The sequence below is a fragment of the Xiphophorus maculatus genome, chromosome 4, assembly GCF_002775205.1.
Source record: "Xiphophorus maculatus strain JP 163 A chromosome 4, X_maculatus-5.0-male, whole genome shotgun sequence".
Taxonomy (NCBI): Eukaryota; Metazoa; Chordata; class Actinopteri; order Cyprinodontiformes; family Poeciliidae; genus Xiphophorus; species Xiphophorus maculatus.
In genome coordinates, this window is record NC_036446.1 from 19,202,453 (window position 1) to 19,225,131 (window position 22,679).

The 22,679-nt window shown below is 37.3% G+C and overlaps 1 protein-coding gene across 1 annotated transcript; it reads right to left on the reverse strand.

The window, feature by feature from the left end:
- Positions 1–2,017: 2,017 nt before the first annotated feature.
- On the reverse strand, positions 2,018–21,342 carry ext2 (exostosin glycosyltransferase 2). Its single transcript, XM_005805580.2, has 15 exons — positions 21,192–21,342; positions 20,479–20,821; positions 20,170–20,393; positions 19,731–19,820; positions 18,897–19,013; positions 18,483–18,678; positions 17,605–17,744; positions 17,415–17,508; positions 12,483–12,614; positions 8,011–8,200; positions 6,279–6,445; positions 5,499–5,642; positions 4,173–4,301; positions 3,518–3,600; positions 2,018–3,323 (listed from the first exon to the last, which is right to left on the reverse strand). The coding sequence occupies exons 2-15, from the start codon at positions 20,791–20,793 to the stop codon at positions 3,185–3,187; spliced, it is 2,160 nt and encodes a 719-aa protein (XP_005805637.1). The 5' UTR covers positions 20,794–20,821; positions 21,192–21,342; the 3' UTR covers positions 2,018–3,184.
- Positions 21,343–22,679: the final 1,337 nt, after the last annotated feature.

Genomic DNA, 22,679 nt, shown 5'->3' on the forward strand with positions numbered 1-22,679 from the left:
CCTTGGTGAGAGTTTATTACCATGGGCATCCAAGTCATTTTCTCACATCTGTGTGGGTTGATGGTGTACTTGAACAGGCTTAGAAAACGTATGGTAATAAATAAGTATGGTAATAAGACACTTTCCTTGGGGATTATGGCAATTTACACCAGAAAACTGGAAATTGCGGCTAATTTATACAAACTAATTCATATACAAACATAAACATTTGTTTAGACATTCATGTGTTATTTGCAAGTTAAACATTAATGCCACGTATCGAAGATGTTAATCTACTAATATCACCAAAACCTGCTTTCTTTAATATAGTTGGGTAACTTAAATATCCTGAACTCTGGGTTCAAAAATCTGTTGGCAGTAATTCAAAAAATAGAGAAATCTCTGGTGCACAAAATGATGTAATTTGCAGTGCATATTGAGGGGGTGGGGGGGTGAGTCAACATCCCCTGCAATAAGCAGCAATGTTATTGAGGAATATTATAAACTCAAGGGTACTTTCATAGAATCTAGTTGTTTTAGTCAAGATCATATGAATTTCCCCAAAATAAATGTAAAAATCCAGCTTTGAGCTAACTGGTTTATATTCAGTTAATCCCATGCAAAATTTCCAAATGTTAAATATCCAGGAAGTTTGTGGTCCTACTTACAGTTCAGTAAAGTGTTTCACCCTGTTTCCTTGCCATCTACTGGGCAGCTCCTGGAGGATTCTAGCCCTTTTGGCCAGACGCACACTTGTATTACAGGCAAAAAAGACAAAAAAGGTAAACAAATAAGGACAAACTGTTTTATGCAGTGACTACAAGTTATTTCATTGTCAATTTAAGTAGACATAATGTATCCCTGGCTAATAAAAAGCCCTGCCTACATTACGGAGTATATTCTTGAAACATATTTCAACAGCATTAACTATTTCTGCAGTTAAAAAAATAAAATAATTGCTTCTTAGCCTGTTTTATTTTTAAGCACAACATAATTTAACTTTTTTTTTAAAGTTTCAGTTAGTCTTTATATTTTAGACTTGAAGTACAAAGAATGACAGAAATACATACAGGTAGGTCAGTGGAACTCATTGCTCAAGAACATTTTGGTTGTTTTTATAGAAATGCTCATTGTTATAATATGTGGTTCAACAGGTGAATGAGAATGTATTGACTCAAGAAGGAACATTTATGTATAACAGGCTAAGAAGTTTGGAAAATACAAAGTGAATTTACTTTGCCATTACACTATATATTATGAAAAGGTTAAATATATAGCTTATTTATATGAGTTCAGCATTCAGTTCATGTAGAATTTTATTAATTTATCACATTTCAAAGTCTTAAGTGCACAGTGTACACCTGAAAAAATTTTTTTTTTAAAAGTTTAGGCTAATATTCTTATTTTAGGTAATAAAATGAACACTTTACAAAATAATTCCTAAGAGGTTTGAAAAAAACAAAACACGAAACTAGTTGCACAACCACAGGGTCGTGGCTGTTCCATAGAGTTGCTCAGTGAACCAAATACAACACAAATTACTCGACTGATGTCCTACAAAGCAGAATAAAAACCAAGCATTTCTTCTATTAGTATTCGGAGATCATGTGTCACTTTTAGCTTTCAGAAAGGCTTTCAATAATAATAAAGCTTAGGAATAACTCGTCTACATCTGCTAAGAACCCATGAATGTGCTCCAGTTTGCCAAAACCGTTGTCATCTATTCAGTCACATCCTGAAATCCTTCTGCATTTCAATCGCATTTGAAGAGACAAGCACTGAAATGAGATCTCCCAACCAGCTCGGAGGCTCGCGCTAATTGAAGCTGATAAAAATACGAACTGCACCCTTCTGAACTGCTGACATTGAACAGGGTGGATTAGTAAGCGTACATTATAAGCGGGTGACGGACTGCAGGAAACGGTGCACCGGTCACAAAGAGTCACGCTCTGGATTGTCACGACTACTACTAAATGTAGTCATGAAAAAAAACAACCTTCTTTATCTTTTAACAGACTCAAAAAATGGAAAACCAGCATTAGAACATCAGTCACAACTTGGCCTTTACTTGTAGTGTATTATAAAGTCATACATAAAGACACATGAAATCCGATGGCATAGCGAAAACAAAGGGAAAATAAAAACACCAGAAGGCGATGATACGTTTTAAAAACTGCAACATACTCAGCGTTACGGTCTACATACTGACAAAATGACTAACAATAAAACATCAACATAAGAACAATGGAAAAAAAATAACTTCATGGAAATAATCTCAGAACTGTTCATTAATTATTACTAATAATTGGTCGGATGTAAGGCAGATGATTACTGATATGCAGATGAAGTGATCAAACATAACTGAAAGGATTTGGTGCATAATTCACGCAAAATCTTCTTATAGATACCTATATTCAGACAGATATATACATAGAATGAAATGTTTGCTCTGACAGTATAAAAGTACATTTACAAACAAAAAAATCAGTAGCTCAGATATTTTCCCCCAAAACCAGCAGTGATCACTCTAAATATTAGATTTATGACACCAGCTTTGTCTAATGGTCTGACATGATTGTGTAATACAGAACACATTATGAAACCTTTACTGTTCAACATCTGTGTGTCATCACAATCCATCACACTGTGAATAAAGCCTACATAGATATGTCTGCTTCATTTATCACTTATATGTATATTTTTTTCTTTTCTTGCTTTACAGCTGAAAATAAAGTGTGTGTCTGATTTTGGAAAATCACATAGGAAGAATATGAGAAAATGTTTCTTAAAGCATTATAAGTTATATCATACAGCACCACTGTGAAATATAAGCGGATACAACACGCAAGCTGAATCCAGAGCAGATGGAGGCTCAAGTGTTCGGCTCCAAAACAGTAACAATGAGACCAAGTTAACCCGACTCTAATCACCGAACCCTCAGCGGCATTTCATGTAACGTCAGCGTTGCTAAAATGTTTAACGTCGTGCTCTCATCTAATATTTCCAGCTAACAATGTGTTTAGCATTCAGGATTGTTCTGTACTGTAAATTAAAGTACCAACAAGTAACCGAAAGTCACTCAAAAGGAGACGGGGAAAGTAGATTTTGTGGTTTGAACTGACATCTTGACTTGAGAGACGTCGCTGACGATCACTCTCTCACACTGCTGAGACTCTGCGATGTCCATACATTTGCTGCAGCTGGGTCACAGGCTGCCGATGTTCGGAAAGCTCTTGAGTTTCTCTGGGAAGTCGTCTTTATAGAGCACTGGATCTGCACGGTGCTCCACCACCTTCAGAGGCATCGTTCCAAAAACCGAAGCAAACTTGTTGATGCACTCGGACCTACAGATGAAGACATACATTTTCTTTTAAGCAATGATTAAAAATATGGATGAAGTAGTTTTCCAATCAAGTTAAATGAAGTGTTTAATCAAACGATAACAACCACTAGTGAGGTTTCTATCCACGGCCTGTTCATGGAAGACAGAAATTATTAAAATCTAAACCGCTACCACGCATTTCTAAAACGACCGTACCTCTCCACCATGTGTGTCTGATCCAGAGACAGGCCGTCAATGGCAGTACATTCAGGACACTTGAACTTTTTCCTTGGGGTCACCTACACAGAAACACAGCAAAGTCAAAGCAGTGATATTTGCACACTTTAGTGATTTGTTAGTCGTCGGATGCACTGACAGAAGCTAGTTCTTATTTTATTGGACTGGCTCAGACCAAACAGAACACGCTGAACTTGTGAATGTATGAGTGCGCAGAGGAAAGTGAGCGATGCAGGGAGGAATGATGGTGCGAGGGGCGATTGGAATGACGAAGTGTCTTCTGGGGAAACCTGTTAGGAGATGCGGCAGGAGGAGGGACCACGTGCGCAGGTGGAGGGAAGTGTGGATCCAAGGATTTGACAGAAGGGTATGCGTAAGCCCTGGTGAGCTTAACTAAACATGCTCAAAGGGGGAGTGCCAGTGAGTGACACGCAGATAAGGGAGGTTAAGGTCGGGCTTAAGCTCAGGGCCCCTGCACCTGGGGGGAGTCTGAGTAAGGAGAAAAAGGGGGGGAGAGGCAGTGATGTTGAAGGGTGAGAGCTGATCAGACCCAGAAATGCCTCTCTGCTATTTCAGGCTAAAACCTCCCTCTGCGGACTTAAAGCAGCCAGAACAGCGGCGGCGAAGAACGCACCTTTATTGGGGCTTTGCCTGTGATGTTTGCCACGAGGAAGTTCATAGCAATATCTTCACAGTTCATATGAGCGTCCACCCAGTTCTTAATGTCTCCGGGCATTTTGTATGTGTACAAATAATTGAAGTACTGAAACACAAAAAAAATTACAACTTTGGTTACTGAAGAAAGTTTGTGAGAGAGTAAAAGACAGAAAGCCCATTAAAAATACATTCCTTAGATTGATGCTGCTTCAGTTTTAATAACTAGACAGTTATTTTTTATCTGAAGTCTGTAATCCATTGCCAGAGGAATAAAATTTCAACAATTTATAATGAAAATGTAAATTTCTGGAAAAAAAAAATAAATAAATCAACAACATTTTCACTAGTATTAAAAAGAATAATAAAAGCAAAACCAGCTTTCAATTGAAAAGTAAATAAGCAAGGTACTTTGTAAAATGTCTCTCTCCAAAGTGGTTCACATTGTAAAGAAACTCCTCTTATTATTGCTTACTAAAAGTGTCCTAACATAAACTGTAAATAAATATCATACTTCACACATTACTTAATCTACATTAGTGGTTTGTGTTGTGTTTGGCTGGTTCACCGTGAGTGTGGTGTGACTGACAGAGGCTCCAATCATCTTATAACATCTCCTCAGCTTCATTGGGGGTGTGTGCATGTGTGTCTGTCTGCTGAGAACAATAACTCTGCACATTAAGTAAACAATTCTTGCATACGTTTATGTATTTTTCCTGGAGACATTTCCATGTGAAGGAGTTTGCTAAAGTAACAGATAATCATCAGGTTGTTTCATTCTAAAAAACATAATATGCCTTCCTCCATTTCTCGCCTTCTTCTGCTTACAAAATATACAGAATTATTGCTCTCCAGAGTCCAAAGAGTTGCTTTAGATATTGTTCTGCTGTAAATTTTAGAGCTTCATGTTAAATGTCAAGATTCAGTGATGGAAAAGTCTTACCTCTTGGCTAACCTGCTATGACTGTCTGTGTGGAAGAGAACTAACATCACACAGAGCTGCAGCAGCCAAAATGCAGCAACTATCACATATCCTGAAGAGTGAAAAAATTTAACAGCGAATTCTTTTTTTTTTTAACTTTCTTTTAAGATTATGTAAAATGTTTCCAAATCCTGCAACACTCTGCACTTTATAAAGAAATCCATATTATTTGATCAAGCTACCAATTCTGTCTGTTTTTCACATCGCAGAAATCACAGCTCATAATTCAAAACGTAAAGACACGTGACTCTCGTGGAAAGCACCTGAGCGAAGCCTATGTGTTTTCACTTAAAGCTTAAACAGCTGATCGTTTTAACCAGCTACCTTGTGGTAAAAGGCAGCGCCGGTCAGAACCATGGAAACCTCATTGGTCCACTCCGACTCGTACTTCCACTTTCCCATTTCGTGGTCCCAGAGGTGCAGCCGGCCCGGGTAGCCCACCAGCCTGTCGGGGAACTCCCTCCACACCTGGTGGAAACAGCAGGATCGGAGACAGATTGTCTGACAGGTTCAGCTCAAGTGAAGCACTTCAGTTAACACATGAATGATCCAGACTCTAAAAGAGTTTAAAAGCTCAGGATGAACAGTTTAGCCTCAATCTTCCATATGTCAATGTCGGCTTTTTCATCTCGGAGCCAAAAGTCACAACTGCAGTCAGAGATGGAAAGCTTAGAAGAACATATGCTAAAAAAGAAAACGTCTTTAAGACTGACTTAATATCCCAACAGCAGCAGAAAATCTGATCCTGTTACCAAAAGCAGGGCGACTTGTCACCAATTTTGCCTGCAATTTTATGTAATTACCCTTAAACTGAGCACAATTTTATCAAATAGGATCTAAATGCATTCAGGTGAACATGCAGCAGGCAATGGAGCTGGGCAGGTATGTGGATATGGAAAGCATCAGCTGCAGACCTGCCATCTTTCTCTCGACATCAAACACATTTAGCAACCCGTCAAATCTCCAAATAGAGGAGAACGAGACTGTAATATTTCGGAGAGACTTTATAGTCTGGGATCAACTTGAAGAGAATTCCTGTAAAGTCTGCCATCGGATGCTGAGAATGTATGAAGGTTTAAAAAAGAAAAGCAGTACTTTACTAACCTCATAGCCAAACTGCAATTCATCAGATGTTAGCATGATGATGTCATCATCAATCGCCAGCACTGATTCTGTTTCAATCTCGTCGTAAGGGAAGAAGCGGTTGCTCAGTTTGTTTTCCTTGGTTCGCACCACTTTCAGAGGGACGCCGACCTTTGGCCAAAGAGACTCTAAAATAAATAAATTATACAAAAATGGAAGCGTTATCTTGTGCTATAAGAATGCTAGTTTAAACACTTAATGTTTATAGCTCAAAGCACCTTGGATGCAATAGTTATATTTGAAAAAATATTACACTGTAAAAAAAGCAAAAACTTAAAAAAAAACCCAGCTAACAGGTGCTTGTATGCACTTTACAAACTATAAATCTGCAAATAGTTTCTGGAGCAGAGTGTATAAATATGTTGCTATTTATCACAGACAGATTACTGGCAGTGGAAAGAAGTGATCTCAAAAAGTTCAACTTGTTTCACTGACTCGCATTGTTGCGCAAACCTCAAGCATGTGCAAATCTAACCACACTACAATCCCTAGCAGGGCAGAACACCAGTGGGGGTTTTTCCACGCGTTTTTTGGGCACAATTTCAAAGATCTTGGGCAGTGTCCACGGCACGGACCGCCACACAGACAGATCACGCAGAATGTGTCCCCTCATTAATGGAGTGACTGGAGCCTGGCAGCTCATAAGAGAAGCCACAGGTCCGTCTAACCACGTCTGAGGTCTGCTGTCAAAAACTATTGTCAGGAGAGCTAAAATGTTAAATGCTCTGGGTTTCTCCTTTCATTTCTCCCCTTGTTGCTGTGAGTCCTCCTTTCATTTCCAAGGCTAGAATAAGACAGAAAGACTGAGGGAATTGTGGGCTATCAAATGATTTTTAAACATTTCAGCTGAAAACCCGTGTTTTAAAACCCAACAAACCAGAACTGCATGTTCTGAGGATTTGGTTTTGATTTTCATGTGTGTCTTCTGCAATTACTGCAGCCACGCAAGTTAATCTCAGCAGCTGCGCAGATGTAAAGGACACAGAAACAAGTAGAGACAAGTTGACAAGAAGAATCTAGTTGAAATATGTGTAAAAATATGATTTTCAACAATAAAAAAGGGGGGGTGCGGGGGGGTAACAAAACGGGAACTTGTAAACAATGAAGAAGTAGGGTGTGACCTGTCAACGGCCTCTTTTTAATTCTAAAAGGACACAAAGTTCCAGTCAGGCGCCGGTAATGCCTCCAATAAAAAAAAGGCAACTCAGCCACAAGGGAACACTTCAAAGTTGTCTTTGTACTGACGCACTTTCTGTACAGCAGGACAGATTTCATTTGTGGTTTATTAAGTCTGTCTGAATGTAATACGAGGTAATATTCTGCTTTTTGGGGCATTCAGCTGAACTTTAGTCTTAATTTTTGGCAAAATATCAGAGAATGCAGTGAGATAAACAACAATTTGTAAAGTTCACAATAATAAAACCATTAATGGGACAGACTAAAAGTTGCGCAGGATATGACATTTTAAAGGAGCTACTCTTTTTTTTTCTACATATTTTTTATGTTTTACATCCAACAGGTGTTTAAGTTGCTTTTATTTAACCTCTAACAAACTCACTTTGAGAGGAGATCTCTGTCCAACAGGTAAAGAAGCTATTATCACAAAATAACTTCACATAACCATACTTCAACAAATCTGAACTAACCCTTTAATACCCGCCAGCCAGAGTGTTTTTATAAGCAATCCACTCACCTTCAGGAGGACTCTTGTTCTGATTATTCCATACTATCAACAATTTAGCCAAACTCGGCACTTTGGAAATCTCCGTGATGACCCGGAAAAGACTCTCGATGCGATCGTAGGTCAGCACGACTGCTGTGAACCCCGGAGCTCTTGGTGGGATAAGTGGAAGGAAAAGTGGGCTGTTTACACTGGACCACTTCTGCACAAGAAAGGAAACAAAGAAAGACATGGGCTACTTTTTTGTTCAACCACTGCTTTTACTGCCATTAAGAAACACGTTTTTCTTCTCTAATGTTTCTTTTTTGTTCTAATCAGATTATCTATACTTGTAATTAACTTGACTGTGAACTCTAGGGGTATGACAGCGTACATATTTTAATCAGAAAAATGTGGCTAGGAGCCTTTTTAGGTTTCACATAAATGTGATAAAAGAGCATAGGGAACACTGGGGTACTGGTCACTATTCATCAACTCAAACAATGCAGTTTTCCAGATAGAAAAGGAGTCACATGCTATGGGACTTCTTCCTGTTTTTTTCTTTTTTTTTTTATCTGTCACCAAAAACATTGTGCCCACTCCACTCTGCAATGATTTAAAGCCATTTTCAACAGTCTGCTCCCATTTATAGCTGGGAAATGTGGTTAGGTGACTATAATAAATATCCACCAGCAGGAAATCTCTTATAGGTGTTGGCTTGCCTGGGAGTCATTATGTTGAATGTGTTATAAGAGTCAGCTGGTCAACAAAAGGGATCAGACCAACAATTAATTTTTTTAAGTTTTTCTATCAAGCCCAGCATTATATAAAAAAGTTTTTTAAAAAAAGAAGAAAAAAAAGGTCAATAAGAGGGGAAACATTGGATTTTTAAAATCATTTATCTGGAGAACTACTGACGTCTAAGTAGGAAACTTACAGGAGAAATTGAATGGGTAAATATGTGGGAATAAACTGCACGTTTATGGGTCTAAAAATGTAAGCTGGTCTAGATGAAAATGGCAACGACTGGATTAACCATGGTGTTGTCATTTGGCCAACGTGGAAAAGCACCCAGATCCAAACAATCTATTTTTCAGAAATAAAGTGCGTAGATGGATCTAAGCAAAGCCAATTATTCATCTTAAACAAACAAAAAAAAAACTCAAGTGCCACCGCCTCTGATCTTGACATTCAAAGGTCCCTCACCAACTATTCAGTCACAACCAACACCACAGGAGTCTTCACGGTAGTAGACATGCTAACGCACTCCATTGTCAAAATAGTGGTTTTAAATAAATGCTAAAAGTAATTGACCCAAATGATGAAGTTTCCTCTCGTCAGCATTTTGCCAGCTAATTAGAGCAGTTTTATACAAGTAAGAATCTAATGCAAGCTGTAAGTCCTGCTAACATGAAACTTGAAGCCGCCATGTGGATTTAAGCACAGTTGGGTTTTTTTTTTCCTCCCTTGCACGCTGCACTGCACATCAATAGATTTTTTACTGTAAATCATGTTTTTCCACAGGCCTAATGTATAATGTGAAGCTGCTAATGTGATGAATGAAAGAACTTTAATGGTACTTAAAGAGCATTTTATTTCTGTCTATGATCCACATCTACTTAACAGAAACTGGTTTTAGCTTGTAAGAATTTCTCATCTCTTTGCTTTATGGTTTTTCACTGTTATTTATTGTTTTCTCTTTTTTGTTTACCCACTAATATTTGCCGCCACTTCACGCCAGAAATGGAAGGGAAAATGCTTAATTTAAAGGGCAGAGCAAACATCTGGGTACAAAGCAAAATCAGGAGGGAGCTTGAAAATAAGTAAAGTCGCTTATTTATGTGTACCTTCTGCTTACATTGTCATTTTAACAAAGTCATGTGGGAAGCAGAAAAAACATGAGAGGGCGAGCAAGATAGAGAGATGGGGAATGGTTGGAAGTAAGAGAAACACAGTAAAATAACAGAGTTTATCAGGCTGTGACTTGCAGTCATCAGTATGAAGCTCGTTTTTTCTTTTCTTTATTGCTGCCCTTTAAATTTGGCCAGTAAATCCTGAAAGTCACACTGACTCCAGGCTAGATCAAATAACACAGTAAAAAAGGACGCAACAGGAGTTTTCTGATGCCAATACAAAACTTTAAAAAGGTTTCAAAAAGCCATTTAAGTTGGACTATATGTCAAGCTGTAGTTGCTGAGAATAAATTTACATCCTGAGGTTGTTTTCTTAAATGGATGTACAAAAATAAGACTTGGACCTTTCTTTTTCAGGAATCAATCAGAACAATGCAAGAAAACATGAGGCAAATCAGGATCTACTTCTAGACCCTGCAAAAAAGACTTAAGAATATTTTCACCATTTTGTGACAATCTTTTAGCAAAACTATAAAAAAAAACAAAAAAAAACAAAAAACACTGTGGGTGTCTTGAAGTTCAAATGAGCCCCATTTCATCTCTGGTCCCACTTGGCCATAGAGTGATTATGTGGCTCCTTTCACAACATCAACACAAGTCTGTCAACACAGACGCAGTCGCTCACTTTTACACAACATAAGTCACTCTACCACCAATAAAATTTCACTTTATTGGCAAGTGGAAACTTTCCTGTGGTCGTTGTCACATTGTCCTACAAAAAGACGGGAGGAATAATTAAAGCACACATATACAGATGCATAAAAGTAGAGTAGGACAGGCTGAGAGCACTTAAGTCATTTGTCAAACAGAATAAATTAGATGAAAAGAAAGCCACAGCACAATAATTCACCAAGGAGTCACAGCGGTACGTTTTTTTAACACTTTAAAAGTGCCTCAGAAGAGTATTTTGATTTTCTTAAACTGCTTAAGTGGAGTGGTTCTTCTCTCATCCTAGAGACCTTCAAAAGTAAAGAAATTTGAAACCAGACTGAATGGAGTGTGACTAAATCTGAAAATTATGTTTGCCTGAAAATATTAAACCTAAATAGCTTTTTTTTTTTTTTTATAAAGTGGATTTTCAGCAATCACACATAAAAGGAATAATTTACAATATTTTCCTTGTTTTTGCATGAAGGAATGTGACCCTACCATTTATTTGAAATGGTCGAATCGTTTTTAGACTGAAAACAGGGGGCGCTCTTAGCTTTGAAGCAATTGATCTGCTGATCACTATTTATGGCAAATCAAAGAAAAAATGTAAATTTCTAAGTGACCTATTTGTTTTTATTTTTTTTGCATTTCTACATTTTACACATAATACATTTAACAGTAAACAGTCTTTAAAATGTGAACACCTTCAAGATAAAGATCAAGTCACTGGCCCCGGCAAATAAAAAGGTAAATCTTATACATTAAGGTAATTTTTAAATTTTGCATATCTTTCCCCTGATATGAGAAAGTCGCAAACAAATGGCAGCTTGTCTCATATTTTCAAAATTCCACACTCCAAAAGCACCAGCAGTCCTGGGAAATGTGCTTTTAATTACCAACAGAAAGACTTGAGGAGGAGAGGCGGAAAAACGTCTGCCTGATTTATATAGTGCTGTATGCAAGTTCTTCTCACCGTCCATTCACCAAATCCATCAAGAAAACACTTCATCTCCCATCTTGGGGAGGAATGGCCAAAGGTCTGTACATCGGTGTAATTAACCTCCTCTGTCTCTGGAAAAACTTTGTGGCCACAGGACGACTCAGACAGATTGGACTAGAGGTCAGCGTGCTCTGACAGCATGTAAATAGGAAAAGTCAAGTGTACCTGCTGAATACAAACTACCTGCTTGTCTGCAGTAGTGTAACCTAAAAAAAAAAAAAAACATCATTAGTTCCCCCACAGATGTCCTCTAAAAATCAAAGCACTGACTGAATCTATGTCACTTCTATTATAGCAATTGCAAACATTTAACTAATTCAAGGACATTACTTTATGTATCCACAAACATGCTGACTTGCACACTCCTCTATCCCACAGACGGCTTGGAGGAGTCTTCAGATTAAACCAGGCTGATTAACAACTCCTGAGAGATGGTCCACCAGCCAACATGTCTGCTGCCACAACCAAGCAAAGCTGAACACACACACCAAAACCATTCTTCCAGAATACTCTCTATAAACACAGTGACTAAGACGCACAGGAACTTATTTTTCACCACAGACGAGGCATCCGCCTATTGCAGAACTGCTGACACAAACTGGCTGCCTCAGAGCTCTCTGGTTGTACACCAAACTCTGGGGCACACTGCATGTGTGGTGCTTTCCAAAGAGACACAGTATCTACTGTCACTTCACTGCAGGCTGTGACTTATAGTACACAGGAGAGAGGGGGAAGCTCATGTGGCACCGTCTGACACAGGCTTCAAGCTTGATGAAGTGTCATTCAGATGTCTGCCATAAAAAACACTTCTAAGAATAAAAATGAAAGGTTGAGCATAGCTGAAGGCAAGACTGTATCTGGATCACAGAAGACGACAAAAGTCAAGTTTAAGGTTAGAAAACAACTAAGCTGCAAACACACATACATACACGCCTACATACCACAACAGGTGGATTGTTCCATTGCTCATAAGTGCGTGCAGCATATGGGTAAATGCGGTCATTGATGATCTGGAGCGTGGTCAAGCCGATAGCTTTCATGGAACTGAAGTAGGCCTCCCAGAACCAACGGGCCTAAAAACATAAGGAAGAGAATTATAAAATACATCAACAGAAACAGAAATGAGAAAGAACATATGTGCTAGCATTGGTATTGAATTGCACAATAAAATACTCTGCAGGAGGTTTTTGAAATAGGAACATGAGTAGAATTCACCAGCTAATTGTTGGTGCAGATAGTTCTATAAATGCAAATGAAAGAAAAAATAAAATATACACCCCAGGAATCACATGAGCTCATTAGCAGTTGAATCACAAGTAACCAGATGTTACTCATACTCCAGCTGGTGATTTCTAAACAAACAAATTCCGGAACGGTTTTGCCCAAATTCCAGCATTATCAAAACATCCTCTAAAAAGGAAGAAACACCCAAAACATTCCTGGCAGCTACAATCACATTTTCCAAAATACGTTTGTATGAATATACAACTATTTTGTCTGTTATATTTTGAGGCAGAACTTTATTTAAAAAAAACAACAACAACAACAAAAAACAGAGGGTCATAACATACATAAAAATATCAATGTTAATATAAGGCAAAACATGAATAAGTACCACAAAATTTAATTCACATTTTGTGAATTAAATGTTGTGCGTGCTTCTTTTATTTGTTAAATGTAATGTTTTCATTCTGTCATCTCACTATTTGGTACAGCTCCTGCAGAAGATAGCACCAGAGTGATGTCATTACTGTAAAATTTGGAGATTCCTCCTGCACCACATGTCTGCAGAATATTTGACACCCCTCTGCAGCCTCTCGTCCTTCAACAGCTCTTTTGAAGCTCTATGAAATCTCTTTCGTCTGTCTCTGTTTTCTTTCAGCAGATCACTGTTGGGATAACGGTCTTTCTGATGAGTGAACTCTCAACCTATATCTTAATGTTATCACATAGGGTGCTGGATTCCTCACTCCCAATTCAATACACGTTTTGTTGCAGCCAAGCTGACTGCTTCTGAAATGATATTTGAGAGCTGGATTGGTGTGCTAATGAGCCTTTATTAAAGCTTTATACAAACTCCAGGGGTCAGATTCGAGATGGGAAAAAAAAAACACACGGGGAGTTTATAAAGCTTTGAACCACAATTGAAAAGGATTAGGTTAGAAAATAAATATTTCATCATTACATAGACGGCAGACAGCTAGAGAATAATATTTCTTCCTCCTAATGCAATCCATGCACATGTCTTTAGCTAATGAGTCTCCCCTTTGTAAACATTTGAACAGGACCTAAATCACAAAATTCTGTGCAAGGAACGAGCTGAACAAAAGCTCGTTCAACTCTGTATTATTCAACTCTGTAAAAACAGAGTTGAGTTTTACAGCAGGGGTTGAAGTGTATCTAGAAAGACCTTTTAATCTCAGGGGCCTATAAATCAACCCGTGATGAAAGTTCCTTTTCCGACTGGGAGGAGGTAGAAAGAAAATCGTACTGGCTCCGGGGCCCCCATCGCAATGCTCCGCCCCCTTTCCCAGTATCAGGGGGAATTTTTATGAGCAAAGAAGGACAGACATCATCGTAGCAGTGGATAAACACCATCATCTAATCTCCCTATGACTGCTTTAACCTATAATTGAATGGAATGCATTTTTTCCACCCAAAATAAAATGTAGAGAAATGAACCAAGAACAAATATAAAAGGAAATTCAACTAGACACACTAAAAAAATTAGAAACCTTTGGCAAATAATATACAAAAGGTCGACCAATTACCTGATGAATTGAAAAAAATGTCAATAGGCATCGGGTTATTCAAGTTTAAACCCCTTAACTGTCGCCCCCGAATATTTACATGTAAGTCACCAGGTCTAAAAGGACACTGGTGTCATAAAGACAGTTAAGGGGTTAAGGAGCTTTAAATGCTCTCATTATTGATGCTTGTGATCTTTAAATATAGCAACTGTTCAAGATAAAATAGAAAATACACGGCAACATACATAGAGAAACTGCAGAATGTCATTGTCAAAATGCCTGACCGATATTTACACCTCATGCTTGCAAGTGGTAGCTGGCAAACTGTCAGCAGAGCCTGATCAAAACTTTCAGTTCAGACAAATCTTTGAGCTTCTTCTGAGAATTAGATTTTTTCAAGAGATATATTAGCAATTTACCATCAACCGTGTTCTCTAGTTGTAACAATACTGCATTATACATTGACACGCAGATTAAATGTAGATAGATATCTACACTGTCTAAAGTAAACAAACTACCAGAGTACTGCAATGTACATCATTTTAAACTTCCTTACAAATGATCAATTGCATTCACAAAAAAAAAAAAAAAAAGATCAATTTGCACAAACACATCTACCCGGTACTCATAATTTATCAAATAAGAATCAATCTTGATGGCTAAAATTAACAACACTTTGAGGTCTCACAGGATTACAATTAAACTAGGAATTATTTTGTCACATTAGAGCCCATATGTTTTGTAATGATTGAATTTCCGACAGGTAGAGGAAGAAGCAAGGGGAGAGAAATGCTTGGCTTGCTTCAGATCTCATATGTAATTTGAGAAACAAGTTTTGATAATATCTAAATTTGTGTTCATGAGAAAAGACAGTCATGTAGTGGGTATAGTTTTCAAAGATCCAAATTAAAGTCAACAGTGATGTTAAATGACTCAAGTGCAACTACTTTGATTCTTTATTTTTGATGCATTTTAAAGGAAGGCGGTGATGCCAATGACCAGAGGGGGAAGAAAGCCTTGACAGGATACAACTAAAGATTGAAAAAAAAAAATGTGCCCAGAAGATTGAAAAAGCAAATACAAAGTATCCTTAGCTCAGTCTGTAATTCCTGTATATCTTCACTACGGCTATGCTTTTATTTATCACCAGAAAGAGTTTAGCTGAGATAATCTAGTAAATTATCTGGGATAATAAGTACTGTACTCTTTTGTGTCTATGGCCCAAATAATAATCTGGGCTGATGGCTTTACTTGAGCACTATCGAAATTGTTCAGAATGGACATATATTTTTGTCTTTCAAATAAATTATCTAAATGAGTTACATCATCTCAAAATGTATGTATCTTATATATTTGAACAAAATGTAAAAATGATGGTCTTTCAAAAAAATATAAAATAAGTTAAACAAAATCTTAGAAAGAGAAAATTAACAAGAAAAATATTTTAAATTACATGTCCTGTTAACATGTTAGGTTATTCATTTTTAATCTTACTGCATATTCAAATGCCACAAAAACATGGACTCTTTAGCCCTCTGCTGGCAAAACTCAAGAACTACAATAGTTCTTCTATATTTAAAATCTTTTTGCCTAGCCGCTCGGAGCTTAAATGTTTGATTTTCATAATGTTTTTTACCATGTTAAAAGTTTGGGGAATGTGACTGTAATTATGATCATAACCTTTACAAGCAGCTGTAGGAGTTTAAGTCACACATAATCAAAAACTTGACTAGTTCCAAACTGAGCAGATTTAGTCAATACTGGCTTTGCCATGTTTTAAAAAGGCTGTCAATGGGCCTCTAAATGTGTATGTTATTTCTGAAACAATTAATCATGATGAATCGATTGTTGAAATAATTGTTCAACTAAATTAGTAATAGATTGATTGTTAACTGCAGAATACAACCTTTAAAAATACATTTTGAGGTAATTAAGCCAAGACTGTACAACACATATATATGTATGCTTTTTTAAATTATTAATCAGGTAATATAAAAATAGTCAGCAGATTACATCCACACTGTATTTATTGATTTTCACATATTGATGTTTGAACCATTTTGTTTATCTGCAGATGCATCTTTTGCTACAAATGATCAAGCACACACTAAGGGAATGCTAAGTTAATGGATTTTAGCAACAACAAAAAATATATATATATACTGTATATATATATATATATCTTATTTAAAAATTAAACTAAATTGTTTATTTCCATTTTTTATGTATTTTTAATAATGTACAAAAACACTTAATTGGTTAAATAAAAAATCTGAAGAATGTGCCATTTTTTAAAAATAATCTGTTGGACATTAGCGTAGTGAGCCAATCTTTTCAAATACGAAAACACTTATAGTATAAGTGTATTAAATTCTACACAAGTTATTTTGACTATTTTTAAAGATTTTGATTAACAAATCCTTTCACTTTGATCAGTTAGGAGAAATGTAAGATACATTTGCTTAAACAGCGTTTTTCTACGATGTGAAGACACACTGGTGCATTACTGCTTGTTTTAGTGGTTGACATAGCTGTGAGCTATCCACAGCAGTTTACCCCCAGCAAATTCTTCAACCTTAAGAGCAAGCCATGTGTTTGAGCTATTATGGTGTAATCCAAGCCCATCTCTGAGTTTCTGGCCTAAAATGTCTGTTTGGCCAGTATAATTGGTAAATGGACAAGAGTTGATACAAGAGAATGAGGAGCAGCTGAAGTAGTGCACTACTCTCACTGCCGCTTTCAGCGCTGTTTATTGTGGCTTAGGGCAGATATCAAGTGAAAAGAGAGCGAGTCTCAGTCCCTGAATTTCACTCGGGCTAAAATAAACAGTTAAATCTTCTATGAGCCTTTTAAAATCCAGAGTGAGTAAGAGAGGATATTCAAACTTATAAAAAGAGAAGATTGAATCCAAAATCCTGTCTTTTGTGCGTCTCATAAAATTTGCTTTGGCTTCCAGAAGGAGACCTGGCGCAGAAGCTTGAATTGTTAAAACACAGGCACCTCTATTAACTGCACAACTTCCCAATGTCCCAACACCCATTTCTACTTTGTCAATTAAATTTATAATACTTTAAAAAAAAAAAAAAGTGAGTTGTTTTAATTACTCTACAAAGTGGTTTTTACCTGTCTCTGCATTTCCTCGACTTGTCTATGAGGAATGCTCTTTAGGATGGTGTACATCTCTGACAATTTTTCTTCTGGAATAACCACAGAGGCTCTGTGCAGGAAGGACAAAATAAATAGGTGAAATTAAAAATATATAAACACTACACACTACCTCTAAACCCCTAAACACATTAAGATTCATGCAGACCTTTTCCAGTCAAGCACTTCAGAGAATGGAAGAATGTAGGAGTCGGCCAGGATGACAGGGACACAGCCAGCCTGCAGCACATCACTGAGAGCAGCTTGACCCAAGCGTGCCCCTCGCAAAACCACACAAAAAGATGACTCCTGTGGAGACAAACCAAATGTCAGACAAGGCGTTTATGTTTAATCTGGTCTATTTTGACCAAAAAGATGTGGAAGTAGATGCATCATTTCTAATAAACTGGAATATATCTTTCAACCATGCGCTTTCCAAAGTTCAATAAGTTTTAAAGAGCAAAGTGGATTAGATGAATTAATTTCACTAAAGGGAAATAAATAGCTTATTTGAGAATGTTATGCATGGAGCTCTAGTATCTGACCGGTAAAACTACAAAGCTCACTTCAGCTGAGCCACATGTATGGTAATTTTACATGATTCTATAGTACTGTGAGTGCAGCTTTGAGGTGTTTCAGTAATAAAGCATAGTGTAAAATAAACTAGCAATTTATTGGATACTGTTTGATAAATAGTCATGGAAAAAGTAAAACAATGCCCCCATTTTGTTTTATTTTATTGTATTTACATGTGTAGAGTTTTTGGGTTATAGACTGCTCAGTTTTTCACAACTTGGAAAAAGGACATAACATTACTGATATGCTAGTACCCAGAACTAACAACATGTGTACTTTTGTTACAATCATGCCAGGAAATATGATTTAGCATAATTAATGTAAAATACTAACAAATACTAATAAAAAAAATCCAGTCAATGTGAAGTTAAAGTTTAAACCCAAATATCTTAATAATAAGGCCCATTGCAACACAGTCTTTCAAAAGAATCATTTGTTAAAAACTCAGAGGAAAAGGATTGCATCTCCCACCTGCAGGATCTGTGGGTAGTCATACACTTGCCCTTTGTAACACCGCTTCCGTGCGGAGGCAGCTCCCTGAGAAAGGTTGCTACACTTGTCAAGCAGGAGCAGCGCTTCTCCATTTTCTTCCTTCAAACGCTCCAGTTCAGCACGATACTCTCTGTGAATTGCTGTTTGAGAGGACAGAATGAAGTAGTGCCTTGGCCTGGATAAAGAGACCAGAAATGCAGAAGATGTTAATGTTCGGCTGATATTTAGTCAGCTGGTTATCCTAAATAATTATTTAAATCAAATCTGTCTAAAAGAAATGTAAAACCAAACCACAATGACATGACATGGAAGCTAACCACAAAACTTTGCTTGTAGAGGGGTTATTTAGTTATGATTTAACACCAGAGAAGTTGGTATTTGAAATCTGCTCACCCAGGCTGTCGTTCAGGCAGCACAACATCTGCAGAAAGAGGACTGTAAACAGGGATGCTGACATCGTAACCTTGTCTATAGGTCCATGTGGAGAAACCACCTCCTGCCAAAAGGGCTCTGAAACAATTAATTAGGACAATAAATCAGTTTCCAAAAAAAAAAAAAGGTTCTCTGGCAGAAACAGAGAAAAACTAGCTCAACTTCTTCTTTTTTATATCAAAACATTTGCGACGGGACAACTTTTCTGAGGGGAAAGAACTATTTAAAATTAAACTCGAGCTTAATAACTTTATCTGATGTAACTGATTTTGCAACAGCTGATGAAAACAGTCTATACCAGGGGTCTCAAACTCCAGGCCTTGAGGGCCGCAGTCCTGCAGTTTTTAGATGTGCCACAGGTACAAAACACTGGAATGAAATGACTTAATGACCTCCTCCTTGTGTAGATCAGTTTTCCAGAGCCTTAATGACCTAATTATTCTGTTCAGGTGTGGTGCAGCAGAGGCACATCTAAAAGTTGCAGGACTGCGGCCCTCGAGGACTGGAGTTTGAGACCCCTGGTCTATACCGAGGTAAAGTGTATTATAAGGGGAAAGTGAGTAATATGGTTCTGATGAGGACAGAAGCCAAAGGATTGAAGCAGGATAAATTTGAAATTTCTTCTAACTAAATGCAGTAGAATATAAAGTTCATAATGCTAACAATTTCAACCCAAAACAGTTATTTTAGCCAACAAGATATATTCTGACAAGTTTTTCCATGAAATATTGGCTGAAAAATAAAAGATTTTGATTGGAGTATCCTTATATGCATTTCAAAATGTACTTTAGCTACCTGTCTCGAGGGACATCCAGAGCTGTGTTGTAGTCAGGGGGACCTCCAGGTAACATGTTGAAAAGCAAATGATTCATCCCTTTGTCCCATCTACCAAAATAGAAATAAGATTAGTTCAGGGAGAATAAAAATGCTTAACCTATGTAAATTAAAAAACAAAACACAAACATGCATTAGAAACACAGAACAAATACTGTGAAGTGTGGCTTTAAGTTTTTGAGTAATTATCAATTTAATAAGAGTTGAAGTTATAGATGTTGATGCCAATTTTTGATGACAAGACTTGGACAAAAAGCAACAAAAACATTGTGAAAACATTTTAATACATAATTTACTTATGACAATCTTTACAAAATATATATTTTCTGTCTCTACATATAGAGAAAACTATTGGTCTCACAAAGACTAATAAGTAGCTGAGTGTGCTGTAACTGTTTACCTGGGTAGCATTGCCAGGGCCTGGGCAGTCTCTCTGATACGAAGGGAGTTCTGATTGAGCACATCAATAGATGGAATGAACAGACAGGCTCTGGTAACATCATCCGTGTAAAAGTCACTGTCTGAGATTGCACTGAGCAGGTCGTTGTATTCTCGTGACAGTCCAGTGCTGCTGATGGGAACTCCAAATTCATCCACAAACCTCTGAAGAGCATAGATGTAGACCTGCACACAACATTTAAATCAGTTTTGAATCAAAACTGAACACAAAATAAATACTGAATCTAAAAGATCTGACAATTTCAGTTACCTTGATTTTGTTCTTTGGATTGTAGCCACATCTATATACATCAAAACAGGTATGCATCCGACAGCTAAGGTCCCCCCTCTCAGGTATGGGGCTGGATGCAGGTAGTCGGATAAGAGGAGCGTCATGCACGCTCCCCTTTTCAAGTGTCCATTCGGCTGAGGACTCAATAGAATGAGGCCAAAACTGGAACATCCCGGTGGCAATCAGTCCGAGCAGCACAACGGAGAAGAGGGCAATGTAGTAGATGCGATGTTTGGTTTTCATTCGCGGGATCAGAGCAGGGCCCCGAGAGCTGTACTTCCCCGTGGCATACATGGCTGATGCCCCTCCGTCAGACCAGCAGCTGTAATAAAGGAACATCTGCTTAGGAACTTCAGCATAATAAACAATCTGTTCCGATAGACGCGGTATAGATCCGTTGCTAATACTGGACTAATTGCTTACGTTTGCTCAATATGCAAACACCAGAAGACACGTTCAGCAAGATGCCAACAAATTAACAGTTGTTTAGAGTAATTACATAATTAAGAACTAAATAAAGTGACTTAGAACCAACGATACATTTTGACGCTGACATTTTAGAACACTATTTTGGCTAACAGCAGCTAGCGGTTGGCTAAATCAGCTGTTTAGGTCAACAACAAATATGAGGGGGAAAAATGAAGGCAAAGTAATAATTGTCTTATCCTTCGATATGAAAACTATTCACATACCGAGACGGTGAACAGGAGAGTCTATTCAGTCCTCATCCATCGCCGCAGTGAGAGTACAAGGTACAATAACAAAACAAAACGTGTTAATGCTAAGCTATGCAAGCTAACGCTAGCCTTTCCGGGATTTGAGGGAAGTTCTTCTTCTTTGCCTCTGATAGATTCCTCTCAACCCTAAAGCTAAGGAGAGCACTTCCCTCTGGTTGGAAAGCAGACAAATGTACACTTAACTGATAGTAAAAGCTAAAGTGATGAAAATATATGCACACTTTAAAAAAATATAACTGTGCATAATACCCAATATTATCAAAGGTTTAATGCAAAATATTAAACTAATTAAACTGCTTTAATTAGTTTTAATATTTCATGGATGAAATATTAAAACTAATTAAAGTAACATAACTGCACATTCATAATTTAAGTAACATAACTGCACATTCATAATTTAAATATTACAAAAGTTAAGGATTACAACATCTGCATTAGTTCTGAAAAGCTGCTACTTTCCAGTAGCTTACCAGCAGACACAATTTAGATACACTACATTACAAGACTATGCAAGAAGGAATAGTCCAAAAATGATTAAGAAATGCTAGTTTTATTGATTTATTTTCCTTATAAAAAAACCTGTTTTTTGTGGGGTCTGTGCAGTATGCTGGAAACTTACCTTAGATGTAATTGAAATTTAAAAATATGATAATTTTACATCTAATGACAATGGCCTGCAATGCCCATTTGCAACCTAAGTATATCGCTCTGTTTCAATCATCCATCTATCCATCCATCCATTTTTTAACACCCTTATCCCCAGTGGGGTCGGGAGGGGTGCTGGTGTCTATCTCCAGCTAACGTTCCGGGCGAGAGGCTGGGTTCACCCTGGACAGATCGCCAGTCTGTCCAGCTGTCTCAATCAAACTACTGCAAAACTGTCACATAAATTTATAATTTAACTTATGCATCTGGACACTGGTGATAAACCTTTTATAATTTTCTCTCTACTTCAATATTTTAGGTCAACCAAATCTGACAAACATAATCTGAGCAACTGCAAATGCAGAATTAATAAAATTACAATTTCTTTCATAATGGAAATTATGGCACCATATGAAAACCTAACAAACTTTTAAATCAGATTTTTTTTTAGAATGAATTGAATGTCCAGACATTTAGTAGCCTTAATTTATACAACATTGAGAGCAGAATTTTTTTGTGTGTGCTTTGAGTCATTGTCCTGCTGCAAAGCCCAAATGCAATTAAGCTTATAGGATCACAAACATTCTTCCTCTTGATCTCAATTTCCAGGTAGAGAGCAGAAATAATGGATGCATTGACTTTAGTAAGTCCTCTCAAATCTGAAGCAGCAAAGCTGCCACAGATTATCACAATCATGTTTGTGTCACTATGATGTTTGGCCTAAAATTATACCAGTTTTATGCCAGATGTGTTTGGACAAACATATTTTACAGTCCATAAAATAAGTCTTGAGGATCA

Excerpts from the sequence above, each read along its gene's own strand:
- ext2 (XM_005805580.2), bottom strand. The coding sequence starts at position 20,793 with ATGTATGCCACGGGGAAGTACAGCTCTCGGGGCCCTGCTCTGATCCCG. Across the intron at positions 19,014-19,730 it reads CTGGATGTCCCTCGAGACAG|AGCCCTTTTGGCAGGAGGTG; the intron begins GTAGCTAAAGTA and ends TAATTGTTTCAG. Across the intron at positions 12,615-17,414 it reads TCGAGGAAATGCAGAGACAG|GCCCGTTGGTTCTGGGAGGC; the intron begins GTAAAAACCACT and ends TTATGTTTTTAG.